Here is a 23,171-nt window from a genome sequence, read left to right as displayed (position 1 = left end):
GGTGCTGACAGGCGCCAAGTGCCAGGACCAGCTCTGACTTTTCTTCAGATTTTGGGAGGAGCGTGTGTGTGTGTGTGTGTGTGTGTGTGTATGTGTTGGGCAGCATTCCTGTACATTGACTTCCCTGCCTTCTGAACGGGGTGGCACCATTGCTGGCTCTCATCCAAGTTGGAGCTTTGTTGGTCTTCTCAAAATTTTTGGCAGCTCCAAAAAGGGTACATGGTGATGGCTGCTGCCCTTGGCCCTGAAATAGGTCTGTGAATGATGAACAGAGTGATCAGCAATTCCATTTTGCTCATATGGTACATCTGGCTTACCCTGTTATCCCGTGCAATTGTTAATCCATGTTACAGTTGTTCCTTTTTCCCCACTCTCAGAGGTGTCTGTTTTAGGCAGTAAATTAGATGGTCACCCCAGTGACCATCCACTAAAGAATCCAGTGCAGGTTAGAGACCCCAAACTTGTAAGGGTTGAGCGTTTTGAAATGTATGTATGAGGAAAAGAGGGAGGGACTACATTGAGGAGTCATACTCTAAATCCGTGCATAAAATCTAATCATTTGTGGTTGGCTGAAAGAGTGTAACCCTCATTTATTTTTTTTTTACTTATCCCAGGGTAAGCACTTTGTATAGATGGTTGTGTTTAGTGTTCACAGAACCCTTTGATTTCAGTGTTATTAACCCCTATATTAGAGATGATGAAAGCAGGGTTTAGGGGATCGAAGTAGTTTGTGCAAAACAACATGGCTAGCCTCATTAGGATCTATCCTCTTGTCATGAAGCTGGCCCTGGGTTTATGCCCCTATCGTGGCAGCTCTCATTTTGTGCTTATTGGACTTTTTTTCTGTCTGTTGTCTTCCACAAACTGTGGAACTCCTGGACTCTCTGGCCTCCTCAGGCAGTATATGCTGATGTGTGTAACTTGCTTGGCACATGGGGAGCACTTAGTTAATTGTGGCCATTACTGCTGTGATATTGTAGCTGGCAGAGCAGCCAAGATCAGCAAGGGCACCTTAGTGGGTATCGGAACAATGGCTATGTTATATTTTTGGCTGCGGCCCCAGCGGGTGGCCCAGCCCTGGGTTGGAGTCAGGTCACAGCACCAAAGTGTCTCAGTGTTGGCACACATGCTCTTTCATTTCTCCAGCTTTGCTGGCACCCCCTGAGGACTGGGTGGTGAGTGTTCAAGGCTGTTGCCACCCTGAAAGATCCTCAGAGGAAATCAGTGTCTGATTCACATGCTCTACACAGGCCAATCTGGTGTTCTGAGTCCTCTGCAGATGTCTGTGGAGCTCTGAAGGCAAGTGTTAAGTCACTGTTCCTTATTCATCTCAAGGCAGCTTTCTTACCCCATATTTTACATCGGAGAATGACCAACAGATTTGTATTAAACATCTGCCACATGCAGAGCCCAGGACTGGGGCTTCTGAGACACAAGGACGGCTGCCTCCAAAGCTGTAACCTGGAAGTCATGGGACTTGGGGCCTCATGAGAGAGCCCGGCGCACACCATGCAGTGGACAGCTGCTACCTCAGGCCTGGGCACAGGTGATGGGAACACAAGAGGGCAAGGGAACTCCAGGCAGGGGCAGTGATAACGCTCAGCAGGACTCAGCCTCTCTCAGGACAGGACATGTTTTGCCAAAGGTCAAGGGTTGGAGAGAAAGCTGGCTCTGGTCACCACAGAGATGAGTGATAGTTGGGACTCTTTAAATGTGAGTGGCCAGTAGTAGTGAGGTAGTGAGGCCTGCTGTGGCTTTGTGTTTTGGTCTCAGCACCCCCTGTGTGAATCCCACCTGTGTAGGTGGGAAGGGAAGGATGTCTGTCCCCTTGGGTAATCCAGGCAGTAGGACTGGCTACCCTTCCACGGCTCCCACACAGCCCCTCGTAGACTGGCTTGGCACAGTGGGTCAGGGTGGGGGTGGGGAGGGATAAACCAGACAGCCCCAGGGCAGTGCGCCTGTGGTGTGTCCAGAGAACTGTCAGTGGCCCTGGTTCCTCACCACATCACTGTGCTGGCCGGAGGAGGCGCTGGTGGGAGAGGCAGGTCTGGTTGCGCTCTGAGCTTCAGGCAAGTTGCAAACCCCTTGTGGTTATCCGGACTACTCACTGGCCCTGAAGCCACTAACTCCAGCTCCCTGGGAGACCCAAGGGCAGCAGTAGAGATACCACTCACTCTGCGGCAACCAGAGACAGCTTTCTCTCCACCCCTTGACCTTTGGCAAAACCTGTCCTGTCCTGAGAGAGGCTACGTCCTGCTGGGCATTATCCCTGCCCCTGCCTGGAGTTCCCTCGCCTTCCTGTGTTCCCATCACCTGTACCCAGGCCTGCGGCAGCAGCTGTCCACTGCATGGTGTGCGCAGCAACCCTGGGGGAGAGTGTGCCAAGGTGGCCCCAGATCTTACTTTCTGCCTCTCTCCAGGACCCTTGCTTCCCTCCTCTCCTCTCCAGTAAGGCCCCCTGTGTCCCTCACATGGAGACCCTGGTTATGGCTGGAAAGGAGAGAGGACTTTGTTCACAAATAGAGCCCTCAGGCAGGGCTGACTGCCCCTGTGGCAGCCTGTCTGCCAGGGCTGGAGCAGGGTTGGCATCTCTCCCTGCTGGCACTGTGTGAGCCCAGTCACCCGCAGGTCCTTGGGCTAAATCTGGTCCAAACCCAGCGGTAGCTGGAAGAGTCACTGGGCCAGAAATACAACTTCTAAGCCCTTTTGTAAAGTGTAGCAACGGACAGGAGGGAAGGGGGATCAGGATAGACAAAGTATGAGCCCCAGGGGTCAGAATACCAGGTCTTTTCAGCGCCAGCCTGAATCAGGCCGCTCCACCTGCCTTTTATGTAAAGCCTTCCCTGTGTGAGCCATCTATCAGGCTTAGGTGTAGGGCAATGGTGAGTTCTTTTTTTGTTTTGTTCTCAAAGATGATTTTGTTGAATAGACTGAGCTATTTTTGAGAGTTGTCAAAAGAATGCCTATTCTTTCATTTCTTAAGGAAAACATGCTTCTTGTTAGCTCACATAAAAGGTACTTGCAGTGGCCCTACTTACTGGCAGGAATGGAGTTATGGGCTTCTTTAAAAACTTACAGAAATGTAACAGGTTATTTTTACAAAGTGAGATACCACAACTAGATTAACAAACTTCCTAATCTTTGCCCAGTGCCTTGGGGATGACAAAGGGCTTTTCAGATGTCTGATTGCATTTACTCCTGCCCTGAACGCTGTCACTGTCTGTGTGGGGGCAGGCCAGGAAGTGGTGTTACCCTTCCCCGGGGGAGAGCCTCAGGCTGTAGGTTAAGGGGCCTGCACAAGGCCGCAGGGAGCCAGCACCTTCCTGTGGGTCATCCCCATTGTCCCTTGTGCTCTCTGCAGCTTTCTGGGGTCTCAGCACTTCTAGTTTGTAATTCTCCACACACACACACTCAGTGATCATTTTTCTTGGCCCTGTTCTCACAATGAGTTGATAATTTTTCCAGGATGTTACCAAAGAATAGTGAGTTTTGATCTGACTGTATTTGGGGAGAAAAACAGAAAAAAAAAAAGGCATATAATTACCCTAATTAATAATTTCTCAGTTTTGAAATCTTTAAAGGTAAATAGTATGAATATTAGAACATAGATGCTAGTGTAATTGACTGAGTCTGAGATGTACAGTAGCAACAACAATGAAACTCTAATAGTTAACAGTTACATGGTCCTTACTATGTCAGGCACCTTCTGGGCTTTTAACGTGTAACTCATTTCATCTTAACAATCCTGTGAGGTAGGCACTGTTATCCTCATTTTCAGTTGAGGAAACTGGCAAAGAAGAGTTAAGGAGGTTGTCTACAGCTCTGCATGTGTGACTACAGTGAGAGCCAGGTTTTGAGCCCGTGCTGTCTGGTTCCAGAATAATCTTAACTGTTTCACCATGGTGCTTCTGAATGGATGTGCTCAAGTCCATGTCACTGCTCTAAGAATGCATGAACAAACTCATAAGCATTTTTGAGTGCTCACCATATGCCAGGCTGGGTGCTAGCCACCTTTTTATACATTATCCTATTTCGTTTTAACTCCAGCCTCAGGGCTGGGAAGGAGGGAATGAAAGGATTGTCAGCCGTTGGCTGGCTGGCCCTCTACAGCCTTTCATTAGCTCGTTGGTTATTTTTTTCAGTCAATTAGCAAGCAAAGCCTGGGCCTTATAACCACAGTGATAGGTTTAGGCCTTTGTTCAACTTTTTTATAACTTCCTATATGTCCCAGGTCCCAAAAGAACTCCTTTATCTGTTGCTATATAAAGCCACCCCAAAACTTAGTACCACAGAACAATATTTTATTCTTTTATTATTACTTCTCACAGTTGTATGGGCTGGGATCAGCTGAGCAGTTCTTCTGCTAGTCTGGCTAGTGGCTCCTGGGTGACTGCAGTTGGAATGGTCAGTCAGCTCTTCCCCTTCCCATGTGTTCTCTGTTCTCTCCCTCCCCAGAAAGCCCTCTGGGAGCAAGTTACTTCGTTAGGGTAGCTAGACTTCTCAGGGCTCCCAAAAACACAAAAGCAGGAGCTCCCAGGCCTGTCAAGGCTTAGGCCTGGATCTGGCCCAATGCAAATTCCACTAAATTTCCTTGTTAAAGCAAGTCCGAGCCCCAGCCCAGATTTCAGGAGAGAGGACTGCATGATGTGAGGAGTCCTGGGAGGGTGGTTTCAGTGGGCCCAGGATGAAGCCAACTCCCACAACCACCTCAGGCTCTCATTCTCAGAATCTGCTTATGATTACTTTGCATTGTAAGTCGGGGGAGAGGAAATCCTGGGGCAAAATACCTCTAAAAACCGAAGTCAGTCAAAGGGAGAAATAAAGTTTAAAACCCATTTATTGCTTACTAACTGCAGTCTGGCCCATTACTCTCTTCTACTCCAGCAGCAGCACCTCTGGGTACAGATAAGCCCTCCTTGCTCAGGTAATTACCCATTGATATGGAGGTGAACTTCTCCCCACCCCTGAGGAATGATGCAAATACACTAAAGCCATACTTCTTTCCACCTCTAAACACCTATTGATATGCAGATGTACTAAAGCCAGGCGAGATGTTCTGGAAATATTACAATTTTACCCACAGCATACAGTACTAACAAATTTAATTACTGACTTATGAACCTCAAAAAGTCCAGAGATAACACATTTCAAGTGGGAGAAATTGCTGCTCTAAGGAGGCACGTGAACATAAGATAGCTGATCAGCAGCAGCAAGGAGAGACTGAAACCACAAAAGCAGACACAGCTGTTCTCCCAGCCTTCTGGGAGACCCATTCTGTAAGAGACCCATTTTGCTGAAGCTCCATTGACTTAATCAGTCAGCAGGTTTTAACTGTTTCAGTTTTTAAGAATGCTTCATTCAATGAGACTATAACGGTGTCTTACAAGTTGGTGTTGACCACAGACCTTTTTATCAAAGATCTGATTACTGATCACAGAACCACCTGTGCTTTAGAAGAAATGGTTCCTGGATTGCTTTTCAGATAGTGGAAGTATATGATCGTACATGATTGTATCACTGTTGTGTCGTAAAGGAACAGTTAAGGACTTGAATGTGTACCCCCAAAATTCAGTGGAAATGAGGAACATGTTACTGAACAATGGAGAAAAGGCAATACTTGTTATAAAGTGACAAAGAACTTGGCTGAACTGTGTTCATGTTCTAGTGTTCTGTGAAATGTAGAACTTATGAGTGATGAAGTTGTGTGTTTAGCTGAAGAAATTTCTAAGCAAATATTGAAGCTGCAGCTTGGTTGGGTCCTCCTTGCTACTTACAGTATATATGCAAGAGGAGAGATGAATTGAAGAAGGAATTGTTAAGCAAAAATGAATTTATAATTGAAGATTTGGAAGATCGGCTGCCTATCCATACTGCAAAAATGATGAAGCATGTACTGAAGAGAACACTAAGGGTGTTACATCTGATAAGCAGATGAGTGGGGGTACAAACTAAGGATGTAATCAGCCATTTCAGCAGAAGCCAGGAGTAAAGATGAGGTTATACCAGTAGATACACTGTCTGCTGAGACTGAAGGGAACAGAAACGCAGTGGAATGAAGGAAGGCTGCAAACATGCATCCTTTAAGAAGAGGGAAGACAACTCCAGAGGTGGTTCAGAGATCCACAGGCCCAGGGGACAAGGCTGCTTCCCCACTGGTTTCAGAGGGTCGGGCCACCCTGCAGAGCCTGGGTGAGAGGGACACTGCCACCCCCATCGGCCCTGAACTCAGAGCATTGAACCAAAGAGGATTATTCTCAAACATTAAGACATAATGGCATTTGGCCACTAGGTTTTGGATTTGCTTGGGACCCATCACCCTTCCTTCTTTCCAGTCTCTCCCTTTTGGAATGGGAATGTCTCTCCTGTGCCTGATCCACCATTCTATTTTAGAAGTACATACCTTTGGTTTTCACAGGTTCACAGCTGAAAAGGAAATTGCCTCACTATGAGAGGAATATTTATTCAGTATATATCTTAAGTCTCATCATATGTGATTTAGAGGATATTTTAGGTGAGACTTTGGACTTCAAGCTTTGAGTTGATGCTAGAATGGGTTAAGACCTTTGGGGCTGTTGGGATGGAGTCAATGTATTTTGCATGTGAGAAGGAAATGAATTTTGGGGGGCCAGGGGTGAGTGTTGTGGACTGAATCATGTCACCCAAAATTCATAGGTTGAAGCACCAAACCCCAGTGTGGCTGTATTTGGAGATGGGGCCTCTAAAGAAGTAATGAAGCTTAAATGAAGTCATAGATCTGATAACATTCATGTCCCCGTGGAACTTGTACACTCTCTTCCCCTGTGCACACAGACCGAGGAAAGGCTGTGTGTGGATATAGTCGGAAGGTATCCACAAGCCAGGAGGAGAGCGCTCACCAGACACTGAATTGACCAAGCCTTGATCTTGGAATTCTAGGCTCCAAAACTGTAAGAAAATAAGTTTCTGTTGTTTAAGCCACTCCTCTCTATAGTACTTTGTTATGGCAGCCAGAGCTAAGACAGAAACATTATGCACACTGGTAACTTTTGACCCCAGAGCCCCAGAAACCACGGGATCACTGAGTGCAGCTCACCGCTGATGAAGCAGAGCTCATGTCCCTCTCCAGCTCCTGCTTGCATCCTCCCAGCATGGGTGGGGGCCTTGCCTCTCCAGACTGTTAGAAATAAGAAAGGGAGAATCTCTTGGGAAGATTAAGGGTGCTTCAGTAATTCCAGGGTATATCCAGCTCACCTTGAAAGCTTAATGTCTGTGATTCAGGGTCAGATGATTGATACCCACGCGGCTTATCAGGTTTGGCCGTCATGCTGGGTGGGCTGTGGACCCCTCTTGCCCATGTGCAAGACCAACATCAACGTTCTGGGGAGGGTCCAGCACCATTGGCTGTGAAATTGGTGAGTGTTTTTAAGTGGCCATCAGAGGTTTAGGTTCTTGTTATTTATAATACATGATTTCAGTTTTAGAAACCTATGTTTTGTTTAACTGCTTTTCAGTAAAGATATTTGCCAGTCTTCACCTCCCTCCCCCAACACCCCCTTAAAAGCAGAGGATAAGAACATATATGAGCAGAAGAGTAGGGTGTGTAGGTTTTTGCTCAGATCTGCTTTGCTGTGGGAGAATTTTGAAGGCAGGCACAGAGCTGCCGTTTGTGGTTTGGCCCCGTAGTGCCTGTTAAAAGTGGCTTTAATGAGAGTGTAAGGTGCTGGACACTGCAGCCCTGTGTTTGTACAGCTGCCTGCTGGCAGCAGCCACAGCTGGGAAGGCTTCCCTCGCATGGCTTCTGCCCACAAGCCTGGCTGAGCGCAGTCAGCCCTCACAGAGCATAGTGGCTGAGGGGGCAGGAGCCGTGCGTTGAAAGCTGGTTTAGATGGCCTTCCTGTGGGGCTACAGGCAGCTGGGTGGTGGACCCCACACCCCGAATGGTGTGCTGTTCATTTTCCTGAAAGACTCACATTGTGGAAAGGGCCTTGCATTCTACCCACTCACCTGCAGATTGATGGGTGTGATTTGATACAGTGCGTGGGAGTCGCTAATGCTCAAGAAGGCAATGGACAGGGGCCTGCTTTTCCTTGTCCTACAAAGCCACTGCACAGCCCTGCCCAGAAGTCCAGTTGGCCAGTGGCCAGGCTGGTCATCCTCAGACTCCAGAGTTTTCCTTGTGTGCCCCTGTAGTTCTTCCCAAGGCCAGAGGTACTGGCATTGCAGAATATGAGGCTTGGTAAGAGAAGGCCAGTCGAGCATTCTGGGTGGGTCCAGAGGTGCTGCAGGTCCCTGTCTAAATCTCCTTATAGAACCCTAAGCAGACGGCTGTCTTTGATGTTTATCTGGTATGGTGCAGCACAGTAATTTAAAGTGTTAAGAAAGCTGAGTTTCCACCCCAGGCAGGGCCAGTGCAGCCCAGGGTAGACTGTGTGTGTGGTGGGGTCTGCCCTGGCTGGAAGCGAGGTGCGAACTGTCCAGGCAGACTGTGGCGCTGGCCAAGCCTATCACTTGAGGGGAAGCATTGTCTGTGGCCCGATATTCAAGGCCTAGGCCAGGGACACTTTTAGCTTGTGAATACTGATTCAGAGAACTTGGTCACTGAAGCTCCCGTGTAGCTGGGGAGCCAGCAGTCTGGGGTGACCTGGGAATCCATACAACCACGGGAAGGTCCTCCTGCAGGGCGGGGCCGCTGCTCTGTGTCCTCTCTCAGGGTGGGCATCCTGCCCCACATCTCAAGATCTCAGGCAGCAATGTGTGTCCCTTCTGCTCAATTGTGACAAAGTCCCAGAAAATCCAGCCTTTCTCCCAGATCACACCTACAATAAACACAAACTGGTTCCTTCCTGTCCTTAATTTCCAAGGTGCTCATTGCCTCTTATCTGTGTGGAATTTACATAAGCTACCTCTCCAAATGCAGTTTTAAGGCAAACATTGTAATTAAAAGAAAGCAGGGCCAGGAGACAGAAACACTCATGTGCCTGGTTCTCAGCAGAGGTGGCAGTGACCGTCAGGGGCTAATTATGTTTGCGTCTCTGGGACTCACGTGAATATTGCTGCACATGGTCCTGACTCAGACCGACTGATGTCAGTTTATCTCCAAGTCCAGGGAGCAGAGAAGCGAGCACACATCTATCTCGGAGTCTTGCTGAGTCCTCCGGGAAGAAGTCAGACAAAGCTGAGAGCATCAGCCTGCTCTCCCTGATTGGCAGTTTTCACAGCTGAAGCAGCTTTCACTTTGGGTCCTGCATTTTAGAGTTTTCTCAAAGACCCTGAGTTGAGTCCCCAAGGCAGCCACTGGAGCAAGCGTGTCTTAAAGAGTCGGAGCCACGGTGCCCTCGGGAGCCCTGCGGCCTGTACCTGTACTGCTGGCATCCTTCGGGTCTCCCCTGCGGGTCGCCCTCTCTCCGCCCCACACACCCCACTCTGCCTGCTCTCCCCCAGACCCTTTCCCACCTTGCCAGTCATCTTCGCCTGGCCTTGCCCTTACCTACCTTCATCCTTCTGGCCCTAAATACAAATGTGTTCATTTCCTATGACTGCTGTAGTAAAGAACCACAAACTGAGTTGCTTTAAATAGTTTCTCTCTCATTTTTGGAATCTAGGAGTCTGAAGTCTCCGTGTTTGCGAGGCCATGATCCTTCTGAAGTGTCAGGGAAGCATTCTTCCTTCCCGTGTAGCTCCAGCTGGTTGCTGGCAGTCCTCGTGCTCCTTGGCTTGGAGCTGCTTTGCTCCAGTCTCTGCTCTGTCAGCACGTGGCCTTCATCTCTGTGCACCTTTTTTCTTATAAAGTCACCAGTGTGACCTTATCTTAGCTTATTGTAATTACATCTGCAAAGACCCCATGAGATCACATTCTGAGGTTCTGAGTCAACGTGGATTTTGAGAGTCACTCTCCAACCCACAACAACAGGTTCCCAGAGCTGTTCTAGGGCGCAGCACTGTGGCCCTGTTGCTCCCCTCGTAGCTGTTGAGGATTGCAGTTTAACACCAGCCTGGGCCCATGCTGCTTCCCCTGCCTGGAGTTAGCTTTACAGCCCGTGGGCCACATGGCATGACTGTCATTCATCTTCTAAGACTAAACTCAAAAACTCAGCTTTGTCTCCTCTGTGGATCTTCACCCTCCACCCCCAGTGACATGTTCTGTCACAGCCCCTGGTCACTTGATGGTACCTACCTGTTTAAGGTAAGTGCGCTGACAGGTGCATAAGCAAATAAAGGCAGCAAATTAGTGTTTGAAAACAAGTGGCTAAGACCTGCATGAGGCTTCCTCACCTGGCCCTTTCAGGGAAGACCTTTCTCCCTATTCTGGGGAGGTTAAAGGCTATAAAGTGTGAGGGCCTAGGACAGAATATGCTCTTATGCCTTAATATCTCTCATTTTAATAGCATGTACTATTTTAATTGAAGATGCCACAATAAATCCATGGGGAAGTGAATTAATAGGTAATAGACAACTGTGTGTGTGTGTGTGTGCGTGTGTGTGTGTGTGCACGCACGCACATACCTATGTGCTTTTCTAGGCCTTAGTGCCCTTATCTGCAAAATAAGAGAGTTAAAAGGCAGGAAGTTTATGGCCATAATTGTTTCTTTCGAGCATTGGATGGGCTTTCACAGGAAAGAGGGGCTTGGGTCCAGGGGGACATAGTGGGTAGACCAGTGGGTAGAAATTAAAGGTCATTTCGGTACCAAGTAAGAGTAAATTTTCTTTTCAAGGTTGGCTGCTGTCTGGGGTATTATTAAAAGAATTGGTGTATGGATTGGGGATTTGGGTTAGAAGGACTCTGGTGTCTTCAATTCTTGTGTCCCTGCTTGGGTGAGCAGTACAGTCTCTTCATTCTGTGAAGAGTAACATCTTGTGACTCACTGAAGTGCAGGTTGGGTCATGCTTTTCTGCCCAGAGACTGACTTGTCCAGCTACCACCCAACCCATCCCTTGCTGCAGAATGCTCACACTCATTAACATATGATAGTATTTTATATTTGTACAATGCCTTGTAGTTTGTAAGTGCTTTCAGTGGCATTATTTCATTTGTTCTTCTCAACAAACACACTCAGTAGGTGGTATTCTCTCTCCATCACGGACCAAGAAACTGGCCGGAAAGGGGAAATACAGGGATACAAAGTAGCAGGATCCGAATGGGAATCCAAGCCTTTTGACTCTAAAGCCAGTGCTCTTCTGCCTGTGTACTATGGCTGCCTCCCTGTAGCCAGGCTTTATTTTCAGGAGGCTGAGAGTTGGCAGGAAATAAAATAGTAGCGTAACTTTATGGTCTAAGTTCCTAAGGAAGACCGTGCTGGGGGACCCGTCCTGGCTCATCTCCTGTAGTGGCACCCCTGTGGTGGGCCCTTGTTGAGGAGGGCCGGGGAGGCACACATGGGGGACATACATGGACGTGTACACTCACAGTGCTGGCCTTTATGAGCCATTTGCTTTGGGTCAGGAACCGTGTAAAATAGATTCAATCATTTAATCTTTAAAACAAGCCTAAACCAGGCTAGCAAGTCTTTCTGGGGAGGCAGGAAAGTAGAGCGTGGGCTCCTGAGTCTCCAGTATTTTTCCTGGCCTAAATGCCAACTGACTTTGAAGTCTTAGGGTGTCATAGAGTTTGGAATTGTCCCCACTGACATTTAAGCTCGGGAGATAATACTGCAGGTGACAACAGACCTTGGCTGGAACCTGGTGTATCTGGGTCTTGCAGCCTGTCACTAGAATTTCTGACTCGCTACCCACACCAGGCTTGCCCAAGTGATTTCCTTAACCTTTCAGGAATACATTTTATACAGTTGAGTTTTTTGGAGCCCACTTATGTTACAGCAAAGTTTTATGTGTTACTATTCCCACCCTGCAGGTAAGGACCCTGCAATTTGGAGAAGTGAATTTGTTCAAGGTCAAAGAATAAATGAAAGAGCCAAGAGTCATTGTCTGGGGCTAAAGCCTGATCTGCCCTGTGCGTACTTTCTCCCACAGCAGATACATATGCACAGAGCGTGGTGGAGGCAGAGGGAGGTATAGAGTTTGGAAAATATGTTAGCTTTCAAAAATATGTCTCTCAGACTTTTATGAACTAAAATTTGGACTATGTTGGGACTATGTTTCCAACTCTGTTTAAGAAATGTAGTGCAAGGGTGAGCCCCTTTTCTCTGTTGCCATGGCAGTTGTATAACAGTTGCAGCAACACTGGAAGTGTTTTTGTGGTTGATTAGACACAAAAGGCCACAGCATTTCACATTCCACCCTCTTTGTCCTGAAGAGAAAATAAGCCAGTAAGGCAGTGTGGCCAACAGTGAGTTTCAATTTTGAGCGTGGCTGTTGAATTCCCCCAGATATATGTGCTGATCCATTACTGCCCTGTTTTTCCCATGAGTTTTTCCCAAGTTTGGACCAACCTAGACCGAGCAGAGTTGAGGGAGTCACTTTCCCATTGGTAACCACTCTGATTTTTCTGATCCTGTGTGTTCGTTATCCATGCTGTCTTTTCATCTGCATACCTCTTTCTATGTGTAGGTTTCAAGTGGTTTTCTCTTAGAGCTCTGCATATCCCCATGCTGTTCTCCACAGATACATGTGGTCTGTGAAAGGGTGTTGCCTTGGGGAATGACCTGGGAGGCTGGTATTACTTGAGATCTGAGTTCTGTCTGGGGCGGGTGCTCCTTGCCAGGGGTTTTTGGTAGGGCTATATCCAGCCTGTCTGTCAGACTCCATCTGCCTGTAATGCAGGGTTTGTGCATAAGGATTGTTTAGTCACGTTACTACCTATTGTCTCTAAATGTACTGGGTGCTGATATGAAAGATTAAAAGTTTCTCACCAACTTGGTTTTCTTTGCTTCCCTCCTTCCCCAGATCTGGTCTGGAGACTGAAACTAGTTAAAGGGTTTGCTTTTGTTCATCTCTCGAGCACTTGCAGCCTCTGAAACGCCATAATTTTATGAAATACGTGCTCAGGCTGATCCTATACCTGTGGGAATTCTGGGGTTTCCTAAATGAGCAGGTTGAGCCAATGAGTATTATGTACCCAAAGGGGAAGTCACTGGAGGTGTCTTCTATGCATGGGAGATTCTCACAGGCTTATTGAAGGAGACTAGCACATGGGACAGCATCCCAAGTCATGTGATGTGGCTGCTGCTCCTGAATTTAGGGACAGATCAGTTGGGATCAGAGAGTTGGAAAAAGCTTCCAAAAAGAAACTGCTCCTCCTTTGGCCTTGTAAGATGCATATTTGGAAAATGCCAACGAATAGAGGCAGGAAGATGCTGAACTTGACATTGGCTACGGAAAAGGGTGCCCCTGCCTCCTGGCACTGATGCCAGGGATTCCTGCGGGATATCCCCTCAGGAGGTGCTGAGTTGCTTTTACTGGGAAACCAAATAATAACATTAGTAGTATGTTACTTTTAAGTTAAGTCAGTTATCTGACAAAGCAAACTAGAGCATGAATCAGGAGCCAGAACAGAACAGAAAGAGGTCTTAGCTTTTGGATTGAAATAGACATCAGACAAGCTATAAGGGGTGTCACTTGGCTGGAGCAGTGCACCTCACATGGGTGCCTTGAAGCCCATTTTCTCTGTTTGTATCCAAGTGGAGAATGTATGAAAACAGAAGGATAGTTGTCAAAGGTGGGTAGGTTGACAGTAACCAGGAATGACTTTGATAGCCAGTGGTAAGGCGGAATATGAAAAAGAGGTAAGGAAACAGCCTTACATGCTCAGAGTGCATTGTGCTAGCCTCCACCTCCCTTGTGGTTGGACAGCTTCACTGTGTTACACATGAGGCACAGCTCATACTAATGTGTATAGCAGCCATCCTGAGTTGCAAACAAGACTTACCCATATATTACATAGTTGATTATCTTTAAAAAGGTGAAGAACAGAATATTGGGTTTTAATCCAAATCTCACACCCGATTTTTTAAAAGCTGGGTGCCTCAGTTTGTTAGTTTTGGTTCTGTGGAGATCCCCATGCCCTAATACTGCTGAATCTGTCGAGAGTTGCACAGACAGTTTTCTGTGACAAGGGCATGCATCACTCCTAGAGGCATTTCTAAACCTCCCCTGAGTTCTTCAGCTCTGGCCTTAGCTTGTCAGCCTGGGGGAGGCCAGGTCCATGGCTGGTCTGGATGTTGTGGAGCCTCTGCTGAGCCAATGATGCTGGAGAAAGTGAGCACTGCCTGAACTTTCCCACCTGTTCCTGAGTGAAGGTTCTAAAGCTTTGGGAGACTAGGAGACCCACACATGTGACATGTCACATATTACCTGCCTGTCCCTGAGCACTCCCCAGTTTGGAGGCCCTGGGCTGGGGGCAGCAGGGTGTGGGGCATGCATGGTGGTGAGGGGAGCCCTGCTCAGGCACCCATTCTCCGGGCAGCATGGCACGCTGTTTGTGGCTTTGGGGAAATAGGGCCGCCAGGTTCCAATGCAGCTGTTTGCTCAGCGGCCCAGCAGGCCCTGGCTGAGTTAGTGGAATTGCCTGGGCTCCTCCCTGTGGCCTGGCTAAACCAAAGGGCCAAACCCAACTCCCACTAAATGGTCTGCTTTGAAGACGGGCCTGAAAGTAACCTCTGAGCTTCCTTTTAATTTTTGAATTTTGATCAGGGAAATAATTTCCTGCTGGAATCCAGGAGCCTAGAGATGTTTCCATGTCAGTATAGGAGCGTGGGATGAAATGACTGTACCCCAGCATGGCCATGTACATAAACTGAGACTGTGTGGAGGGGCTCCTTGCCTCACAAAGCCTGGAGGCTCAGGAAAAGCAGTGTGCAGGGGCGGGGGGTGGTATAAGTGCACAGAGGGCATGTTTGTGTGTGCAGTCAAGGAGAGGACCGTGGTAGATCTCTGGATGGGGTGAGAGGTGAAGAAGCAACACTTGTCCCGCTTTGGAGAATACCAGAGATCAAGGGGCAAGGTGCTGAGCTGGGGACACAGTGGGCAGGCTTTCATGGAAACAGAGAGGACCTCTGCACCGACATCTGTGACACACAAGCCTCTCCTTGCCTTCACATCCCTAGGGAGCTGCTCTTGCCCCATCCCAGGTCCTGGGCAGTCATCACCTCTTCTCTGTGCTGGCTGCACCCCTGTGTATTTCAGTTAGTAGTCACAGAGCTTATGTTCTGCATATGCCAGGCTGGGGAGAAGCTTCCTCCCTCTTATTTCTGCCTTTGAAGGGCTTGGCAGACAGAGGTACTTAAATATGAAAGTGATGAGTGAGCAGCTGAGTAACTGAATGACCAGGGCTTTCAAAATGTGGATTTGCTCTTAGGAGTGCTTCCATGATACAAGGCTGGTCTCACCAGATTTCCCCAGCCACACATATCCAGGTAGATGCTAAGCACCAACTGAATGCAGATTACTGGTCAAGGCACTGTTGGGATAGAAGTAAGAAAGCTTTGCCCTGGCTCTATGCTCAAGGAGGTTGGCTGATTGTCTTGTAGATTGTTTTTAGACTCCATGTTAAACTCTGGGACAGAGCCCCAGAGGAAGCTGAAGGGAAGGTTGACAAAATGTCCAGCTGATAAGTTAGGGGCTGTGTTGTCTTGGTGTGAAGTGAAGATCCCTGAGCCACTCAGCTGTGGAACATAGTGTGGTCTTCCAGGAACCACAGGCAACCCCGCCGTGGTACCCAGGCTATTGTAAATAATCCTTGTAAGTGCATCCACTTAGCAGGGGACTAGGAAGGAAAAAGTAAAGGGCAAGATGAAAATAAATGTGTGGATTTTAGCACTCCCGTGGTCGGTGTCAGTACATACACTGTCCTCCAGAGGCCACGCGTTACAGGGAAGGAGCGCGAGTTGGGTGTTGGTAAATACAGATTTGGAGCTCCAGCTCCACTGTTGGGTGGATGTGTGCTGTGGAGCAGCTCATAGGTTTCTGAGCCTCAGGTTCCTTACCTCGAATGATCATAGAGGTCAAATGAGATGGTCTGTAAAAACCTGTGCTGTATTATTACAAAGTGCTCTTTGAAGTGGTGCGTGCCCCATGTCTCTGACTGAGAGCATGTTCTTTTGTCACCAATACTGAGATGGGTGCCCTTTCTCACCCTCCCTTCCATGTATTGGTGTCACCTCTCTCCGCTCCTCTGCTGATCTCTGAGGGGCCCAAACAGGTGATAGGTTAGAGACTGCAGGACATTAGAGTAAGGAGAGTCCCCTTCATACACCCCTCCCAAGGGCCAGAGACAGCGGTCCAAGGGGCAGGCGGCCTCATAGACCAGGAAAGAGGGAAGTGTCAGCTGAGGCCTCAGGGACTTGAGAAAGGGGTCTTGCTTCCTCTGAAGGAGAGAGCTCTTGCTGGCCTGGGGTAGGTGGGATGGAACGAAGCGGAGGGATTGGGATTAACTGTGTCTGCAGCCAGCTGCCTTCAAGTGCACTCTGCCCTGTGTGGGTGTTGTTCTCTGATGGTAGAAAACTGAAGCCAGGCATCCTTTACCCCAAGGACAATGAGGGGTAACACTGCCCTAGAGCCTGAGAAACCTGAGCCTGCACTCAGTTCCTTCACTCGTTAGCTCGTCTGTGCGGCTCCTGACCGTTTGGGGATCCTTAGTTTCCTCTCTCATAAGCTGGGAGAAATAGATTTGTTTAGGCTGCACACAGAACTTTCCTAAGTTATAACTCACTCCTTTCTCAACTATTGGCTAGATGGGATGTGGCTAGTTGACATAGCCTGGGAGAAGGCACAGAAGCCACTTGACAGGACTCAAGTTTCATCTTTGAATTCTCATCCTGGACACACAAGGTGTGAACCCCAGTAGCCTTCTAGGTGAGGTTATCCTTGGTGTTCTGTTATTTTACTTGACTCCAAAAGACGATTTTCTTCACTTAGGCGCTGCTTATTCCATAAAAAATCTTTGCATTAATTTTGCCCTCTTTTCTCAGTATCCAGCGAGCAGCACTGGTGGTTCTGGAAAATTACTATAAAGATTTCACCATCTATAACCCAAACCTCCTAACAGCCTCCAAATTCCGAGCAGCCAAGCACATGGCCGGGCTGAAAGTCTACAACGTAGATGGTATGTGCCTTGAGGTGGTCTCTGGTGGGTGTAGGGAGCACAGTTGGGACAACTGTTTGGCTTAAACTTTATGGTCCCCCTTTGGTTCTATTTCTCACAGGGTTTGTGTTTAGGGTATATTCTCATTGCAGGACAGTTTCTTCATTTTCTCTCTTTTCTTTTTTCCTTTTCTCCAGGCAAACATATTTTCAGAGGAATGTTGATTTACAGTCTACATATGTGGGAGGTTCATTCATTTGGGGATTTTATAATTAAAACAATAGTGATGTGTGTTTCCTGCCTCCTGCTGGGAACATCTTATATCCAAAGCTCTTAGGAAAAGGCTGCTTTTAAAAATTTGGATAAATTACCCAAAGACTGAGCTACCCAAATCCATTAAGACTATAACTCTCAGTAGTTCAGGCATCTGGTGAGATACTTACAGGCATTTCTCAATCCTGGCTAAGAGCTAGAGTTGAGTGGGTGGCAGGAGGCCAGAGGCCAGGCTGGGGACATCAGAGCTGTGTTCCAGGATATCAGATATTTAAGTGCAAGAAACAGGACACGGTGTCATTTCTTGATGGGCACCCTGGGTCAGGGCAAGAGCTTTGCAAACCCTAGAAGAAGATCGTGTTGTTAGCAAGTTGGATGATTTATAGATGGTGTCAATTTTTGCTGGCAATATCTTCCCCATTGTTTTGGGTGCATAGGGTAGCTCTATGAAATGTGCATTCTCTCATGAATCCTGAAGGATTGGCAAATTTTGCCTGTGATCTGAAAACAGCAAAATTTCCCACTAGTAAAACCAAGCCATTAACCCAGTAATTGATACATAAGAAACCATGTGATCTCATGTCCTTCTGAAAAGGATCAGTGGTCAGGGGAACGAGATCAGCAGTTCTAAGTCTGTATTAGCAAACAGGCCATTTGCAAGTCCTCAAGCACTGGTGCTTTCTGTAAAAGTTGTGACTATCATGACATTTCCTACATGGCTTGTTTTCCTGTGTGTTGTGATCAGGGTTTCTGTGTCCCTTGGCTTTCTTTTTTTCTCTGTCCTTGATCGCCCCATCCGTCTCATTCTCTTTCACTATCTTGTTGCTGAAATGGGATGTCTTAGCTGCCCTTATGGCCAAACTGAAACTTTTTGTAACAGATGGAAAGTAACATCTTCAGCATACCCTGTGTGTTATTTTTGGCCAACATTTTAACTGTCGAGCATTCTTTATCCCCTTCTGAGTTCTTTAGCCATTTCCACTGCTCAAATTGAGTCTTAGGGACATTGCCTTCCTCTCGTGAGCGTATTGAGTGCAAAACAAGGGCACTGCCCATGCTCCTGGGAAGTTACTGTAGGATTTGTGTGCTTCCTTCACAGGAAGTGGATGGATAGTACTGACAAACCACGGACCTTGCTTTCTGCTCTCTTTTGCAATTACATGGTATTAAAACTGTTCTTTCTCCACTGTCTGTTCCCAAAAGGCCCCAGTAACAATGCCACTGGTCAGTCCCGGGCGATGATAGCTGCAGCTGCTCGGCGAAGGGACTCCAGCCACAACGAGTTGTATTATGAAGAGGCAGAACATGAACGGCGGGTGAAGAAACGGAGAGCAAGGTACATTGCCACCCTGACACTTACACCCTCTTGTAGTAGACATTTTTTTTTTATCGCTAGAATGAAATTTCAGTTTATGAACATGACTTGCCTGAGCCTTGGGAGTGAGCCCTTGAGAAACACTGCTGCTGTGTTTCTCAAACTGTAACATGCATGAGCATCACCTGGAGGACTTGTTAAAACACAGATCTCAGGTTCCGGGCCCCACCTGCAAAAGTCACTTACTGCTCAGTGGGTCTGGAGTTGGCCCAAGGAATTTCTTGCAAATTCCTATCTGATGCTGAAGCTGCTGGTCCGCAGCCCACCCTTTAGGTGGCCTGGTCCTCCACCCCCAGGACCTTACTGGCTTTCAGATCTGATCGTGTTAACTAAGTGGACAAAGGTGGTTTCTACCACGTGTGCTCATTCAGCCACTTCCTTCTTTTTTCCTGGGGGCTGCTGGGTGGGTAGCAGGTCCAAGGGGGACACAGTTCTGGTTCTTCTCAGGGCTGCTTCTGCACCACTAGCCAGCTCTCAGTGCATGCAGAGCCTTTTGTGGCCAGAGTTTGAGGGACCTTAGAACTCTCTCCATCCGAACCCTTCATTAGAGAGGTAAAAAGAATTGGAGTAAGACCCCCAAGCTTATTGTGGCAGAATTGGGAACAGGAGTCATTTCCTAGTCCTCATCACCCCATAGCTTCTGTTCCAACCCTTGCCTTCCTTCCCTCTTCCCTCCTTCTCAACCCTCTGGAGCGACAGCTGAGGATGTGGGTCTGGTGTGAGCTGGTGCGGGCTGGGACACAGCAGGTGGGCAGGAGTCATTCCAGCTGCCTTCAACTACTCTTCTCACGTCGTGCGGCTGACACCGTCCTAATTAGTGTACCTCGTCGCCTCCCAGGCTGGTGGTTGCAGTGGAAGAGGCCTTCATCCACATCCAGCGTCTCCAGGCCGAGGAGCAGCAGAAAGCCCCGGGGGAGGTGATGGAGCCCCGGGAGGCCGCGCAGGCCATCTTCCCCTCCATGGCCCGGGCTCTGCAGAAGTACCTGCGCACCACACGACAGCAGCATTACCACAGCATGGAGAGCATCCTGCAGCACCTGGCCTTCTGCATCACCAACAGCATGACGCCGAAGGTGCGACTCGCCCCTGAGCTTGGGGAGCCCAGTTTCAGGGTGTCACTGGGAGGGCGAGAATCTAAGACTGCTCTGAAGGACCAATGAAGAAGAATCAGTAGTTCACACATGTTTTGTACCATTAGGGTACAGTTGTTTGTTAAAGGTGCCTGTTGATGGTGCTTAGGTTCAGGCAGAGGAAAGGTTTTCATGTAGAGACAATATAGGTGGTAGTTAAGGGGACTGGGTTCTGGAGCCGAGCTGACTCAGTCTGACCTCACTCTCCCACCAACCAACTGGGTGGCCTTGGGCCAATGGATTAGTGGCTCTGCCTCACCTCCCCGATCTGTTAAACTGGGACTGATACCCATATCTACCTCACTGTGTTGTGGGAGCTGACAGAGTCCATTCATGTGAAGCCTGGCAGCTGGTAAAGGCCAACTAGATGACTGTCAAGATTCCTGGTAGGAAGAATGCCGTCACTTTAGTGGGAATTTTTGGTGTTGTAGAGTTCTACTGAATGGTCTCTTGGATTCTGGTATGAGCTCTTTTCTCTGGGATGTTTCATGTGGCCCTTTTTATAATACCCCTTTTAGGGATATCACAGAAAATAGCCATGTGTCTAACAGAAGGATATGGCCAAGGAGGCAAAATAGAGTGAGGGCTTAGCAAATGACCTCTTTTCAGACACAGATGGATGCAGATCCTGGATCAATAACTTAACTGATCCACCACTCGATGGGTTTGTGGTTGTGTATAAGTTACTCTACCCTTGTTTCCTCTCTCATAAAATGGGGATGATATAAAATGGGTAGGGTTGTTTTGTGAAAATTAAACTAAACGTGGCAGCATGAGATGTAGATCATGTGGTGGAAAGTAAATCAGCTTGGCATGTAGTACACGTGTAACACTTGGTTGCTGCTGGTATTAGTGTGAGGACCTGCGTTCCTACATTGCCCTATACCTGCACAACTGCTGGTTGTGTTGTCCCCAGTCGGTAATGACCCTCAGGAAAGCAGTACAGAAATATTCAGTAAGAATCCATAAAGCTGTCCATATTCTTTGACTCACTAATTGCTCTCTGAGGATAAGTATTCAGCACAGTCAGAAACATACATGAACACACATGAAGATGTTTTTACAAAAATAATCTGGAATAACTCCAAACTAGAAATAACTTAAAAATAGAACAGTGGCTCATAACTTATGGCATGTCACCTGTTGAAATGTAGAAGAATTTCTGTTGGAGTTCCAAGTTACAAAAAGCAGAGTGCAAAAAGGTATGAACACTGTGGTTGCAAATGACTGCAGTAGGTCTGCATATGCAAAATGATAGCTTATGCCATGCAGAGCAGAAGCATTTGCTTTCCTTTTTTTCAAGATTTTCTTTAAGTTTCCTGGTTGCTTTCTTTTTCATTTAAAAATTGTATACTTTTCAGAATTAAAGATAATAGATATTCTTTGTATAAAAATCCAGATATGAAAGAAAAGTATCATGTGCAAAGAGAGTTTTCAGTCCCCAACCTAGACAGTCCTTACTTATAGGGGGTTGGGGTGTATTCTTCCAGAGATGTATGTGTGTGTGTGTCTATTTGTAAACCAGAAATGGAAAAAGCAAACAAATGGGATCTCATACCATACACATGCACACTCATAGTTTGGAAATGTGGTTTTTTTTTCACTTATTGCCCTAAATACTGTGATTTATTTAACTGATTGCCTATTGATGCCCATTTGGATTAAGAACTTTCATTAGTTCAAACCAGGAGTTGGCTGTTTTTGTTAATCAAGTTTTATTGGAACTCAGCCATACCTTTTTATTTATATATTATCTGTGACTTCTTTTTCTCTCCACAGGCAGAGTTGGGTAGTTGTGACAGAGTGTGGCTTACAAAGCCCAAAATATTTACATTTAGAGAAAAGTTTGCCAACCCCTGGCCTAAACAGTATTGCAGTGAATATCTTTTTCCCATGTGTCTCTGTGCATTTGTGCAAGTATTTCTGAAGGATAAATTTCTAGTAGAGAAACAGCTTTATCAAAGTTACAGATTTGACAGATTGTCCCTTCCAAAGGATGCTTCTAGTTTATACTTTCGCCCCTGGGACTCAAGACTGTTTATTTCCCCCCAGCACTTGACAGTATTGGGCGTTGTTGTTCTTTTTAACCATTGCCCATATAAAAGGAGGAAAATACATTCTTATTTAAAGTCTTATTTCTTTAATAATGTGGTAGAAAGTCTTTTCATGTGTTAATTTCCATTAATATTTATTGTTCTGTAAATTATCTCCTTAATTATCTCATTCCTTTAATTGTTGAGTTTCTTTTTCTTTTGACTCATAAGAACTATTTTGATATTAGCAGTGTGTTTAGGTATGGTTCCCCTTTTTGCCTTAAAATGTGTGCCTACAGAGCGGAAGAGATGTACCTGGCAGCAGCCATGATGAGTGGATAAAAGAGGGTACCACTCTGAAACCGTCCTTGACCTGTGTCTAGACCCAGAGTGATAGATCCCAATATTTTCTTTCTGTACCGCTGGCTTCTTTCTTGCTTGCTTGCAATTAACTTAGTGCATTTATTGATTTAATACACATGATTATTGAGCTTCCAGTATGTGTCAGGTACATTGGAAATTCAAATTTAAAAAATAGTTCCTGCTCTCCGGAAGAGTAAAGTCCAGTGCTGGGGACAGGCAAGAAAGCTGACAATAAATGTTCAAAAAGTAAAATGTCACACAGGAGCCATGCCAGTGAGTATAGCTTAGAGGAAGGCATGTTAATCTGACTGAGAGATGCTGGGAGTGGTTTGGGATTTCAAGGACCAGAAGGAATTGGCTGAACAATGCCACTCAGCAGAGCGAACAGCACCTGTGAAGACAAAGTCAGAGAGCTCCAAGTTGCTGACTACTGGGGCTGAGAACTCGGGAGAGGGGAGGGAACATGGGATCTGGCTATCCCTTGGTCTTGCCTGGCGCCCACCTGATCCAACATATAATAGCCATGGCTCACATTGGTTGTGTGCACCTTGTGCCATTAGGTGGTTAGAGTTAACCATTTCACCCTCAGAACCGCCCTGCGAGCTAGGTTCTGTTACTGTGTCCACTGACAGAGGCTAAATGACTTGTCCAGAGTCACACGGCCCCTATGTGGTAGAGCATGTGTGTTTGTGCACGCACTTGTGTTTTCGTGGTGCTGCTCTGCGCTGGCTCTTGCTCTGAGGAGCGTTCAGTGTAGGAGAAGGCAGACCCACACTCAGGCACAAGCAGCAACATGTGCAGTGGTCTAGTACCCTCAACTGGGCCATGGCCTCAGTGATGGCTGCTGGGCGAACAGTAAGGCCAGCCACCCCTCCATCCTCTCTGCTTCCCACCGTCCACTACCTCTGGTCAGAGGTTGGCAAAGGAGACTGAGCAAGCCCAGGTATCTGCCCTCCCCAGCGAGGACTCAGCTGTGTGGATCTGACATGAGTGTAGTGTGGTGAGCTGGGTTCTGTCTTGGTTTACCAGGGACGCATTTCCAG

General features: G+C 47.3%; 1 protein-coding gene across 1 annotated transcript in view; it reads left to right on the top strand.

Annotated features, from left to right (window-relative positions):
* VANGL1 (VANGL planar cell polarity protein 1) overlaps nt 1–23,171 on the top strand; it is a 48,201-nt gene that overhangs the window by 20,840 nt on the left and 4,190 nt on the right. Inside the window, exons 5-7 of the mRNA XM_036895318.2 lie at nt 16,842–16,975; nt 18,431–18,563; nt 19,441–19,675. Coding sequence (XP_036751213.1) covers nt 16,842–16,975; nt 18,431–18,563; nt 19,441–19,675 — 502 coding nt within the window. The remainder of the gene's footprint in view (nt 1–16,841; nt 16,976–18,430; nt 18,564–19,440; nt 19,676–23,171) is intronic.

The sequence above is a fragment of the Manis pentadactyla genome, chromosome 4, assembly GCF_030020395.1.
Source record: "Manis pentadactyla isolate mManPen7 chromosome 4, mManPen7.hap1, whole genome shotgun sequence".
Taxonomy (NCBI): Eukaryota; Metazoa; Chordata; class Mammalia; order Pholidota; family Manidae; genus Manis; species Manis pentadactyla.
This window is presented reverse-complemented; position numbering and strand designations above follow the sequence as displayed.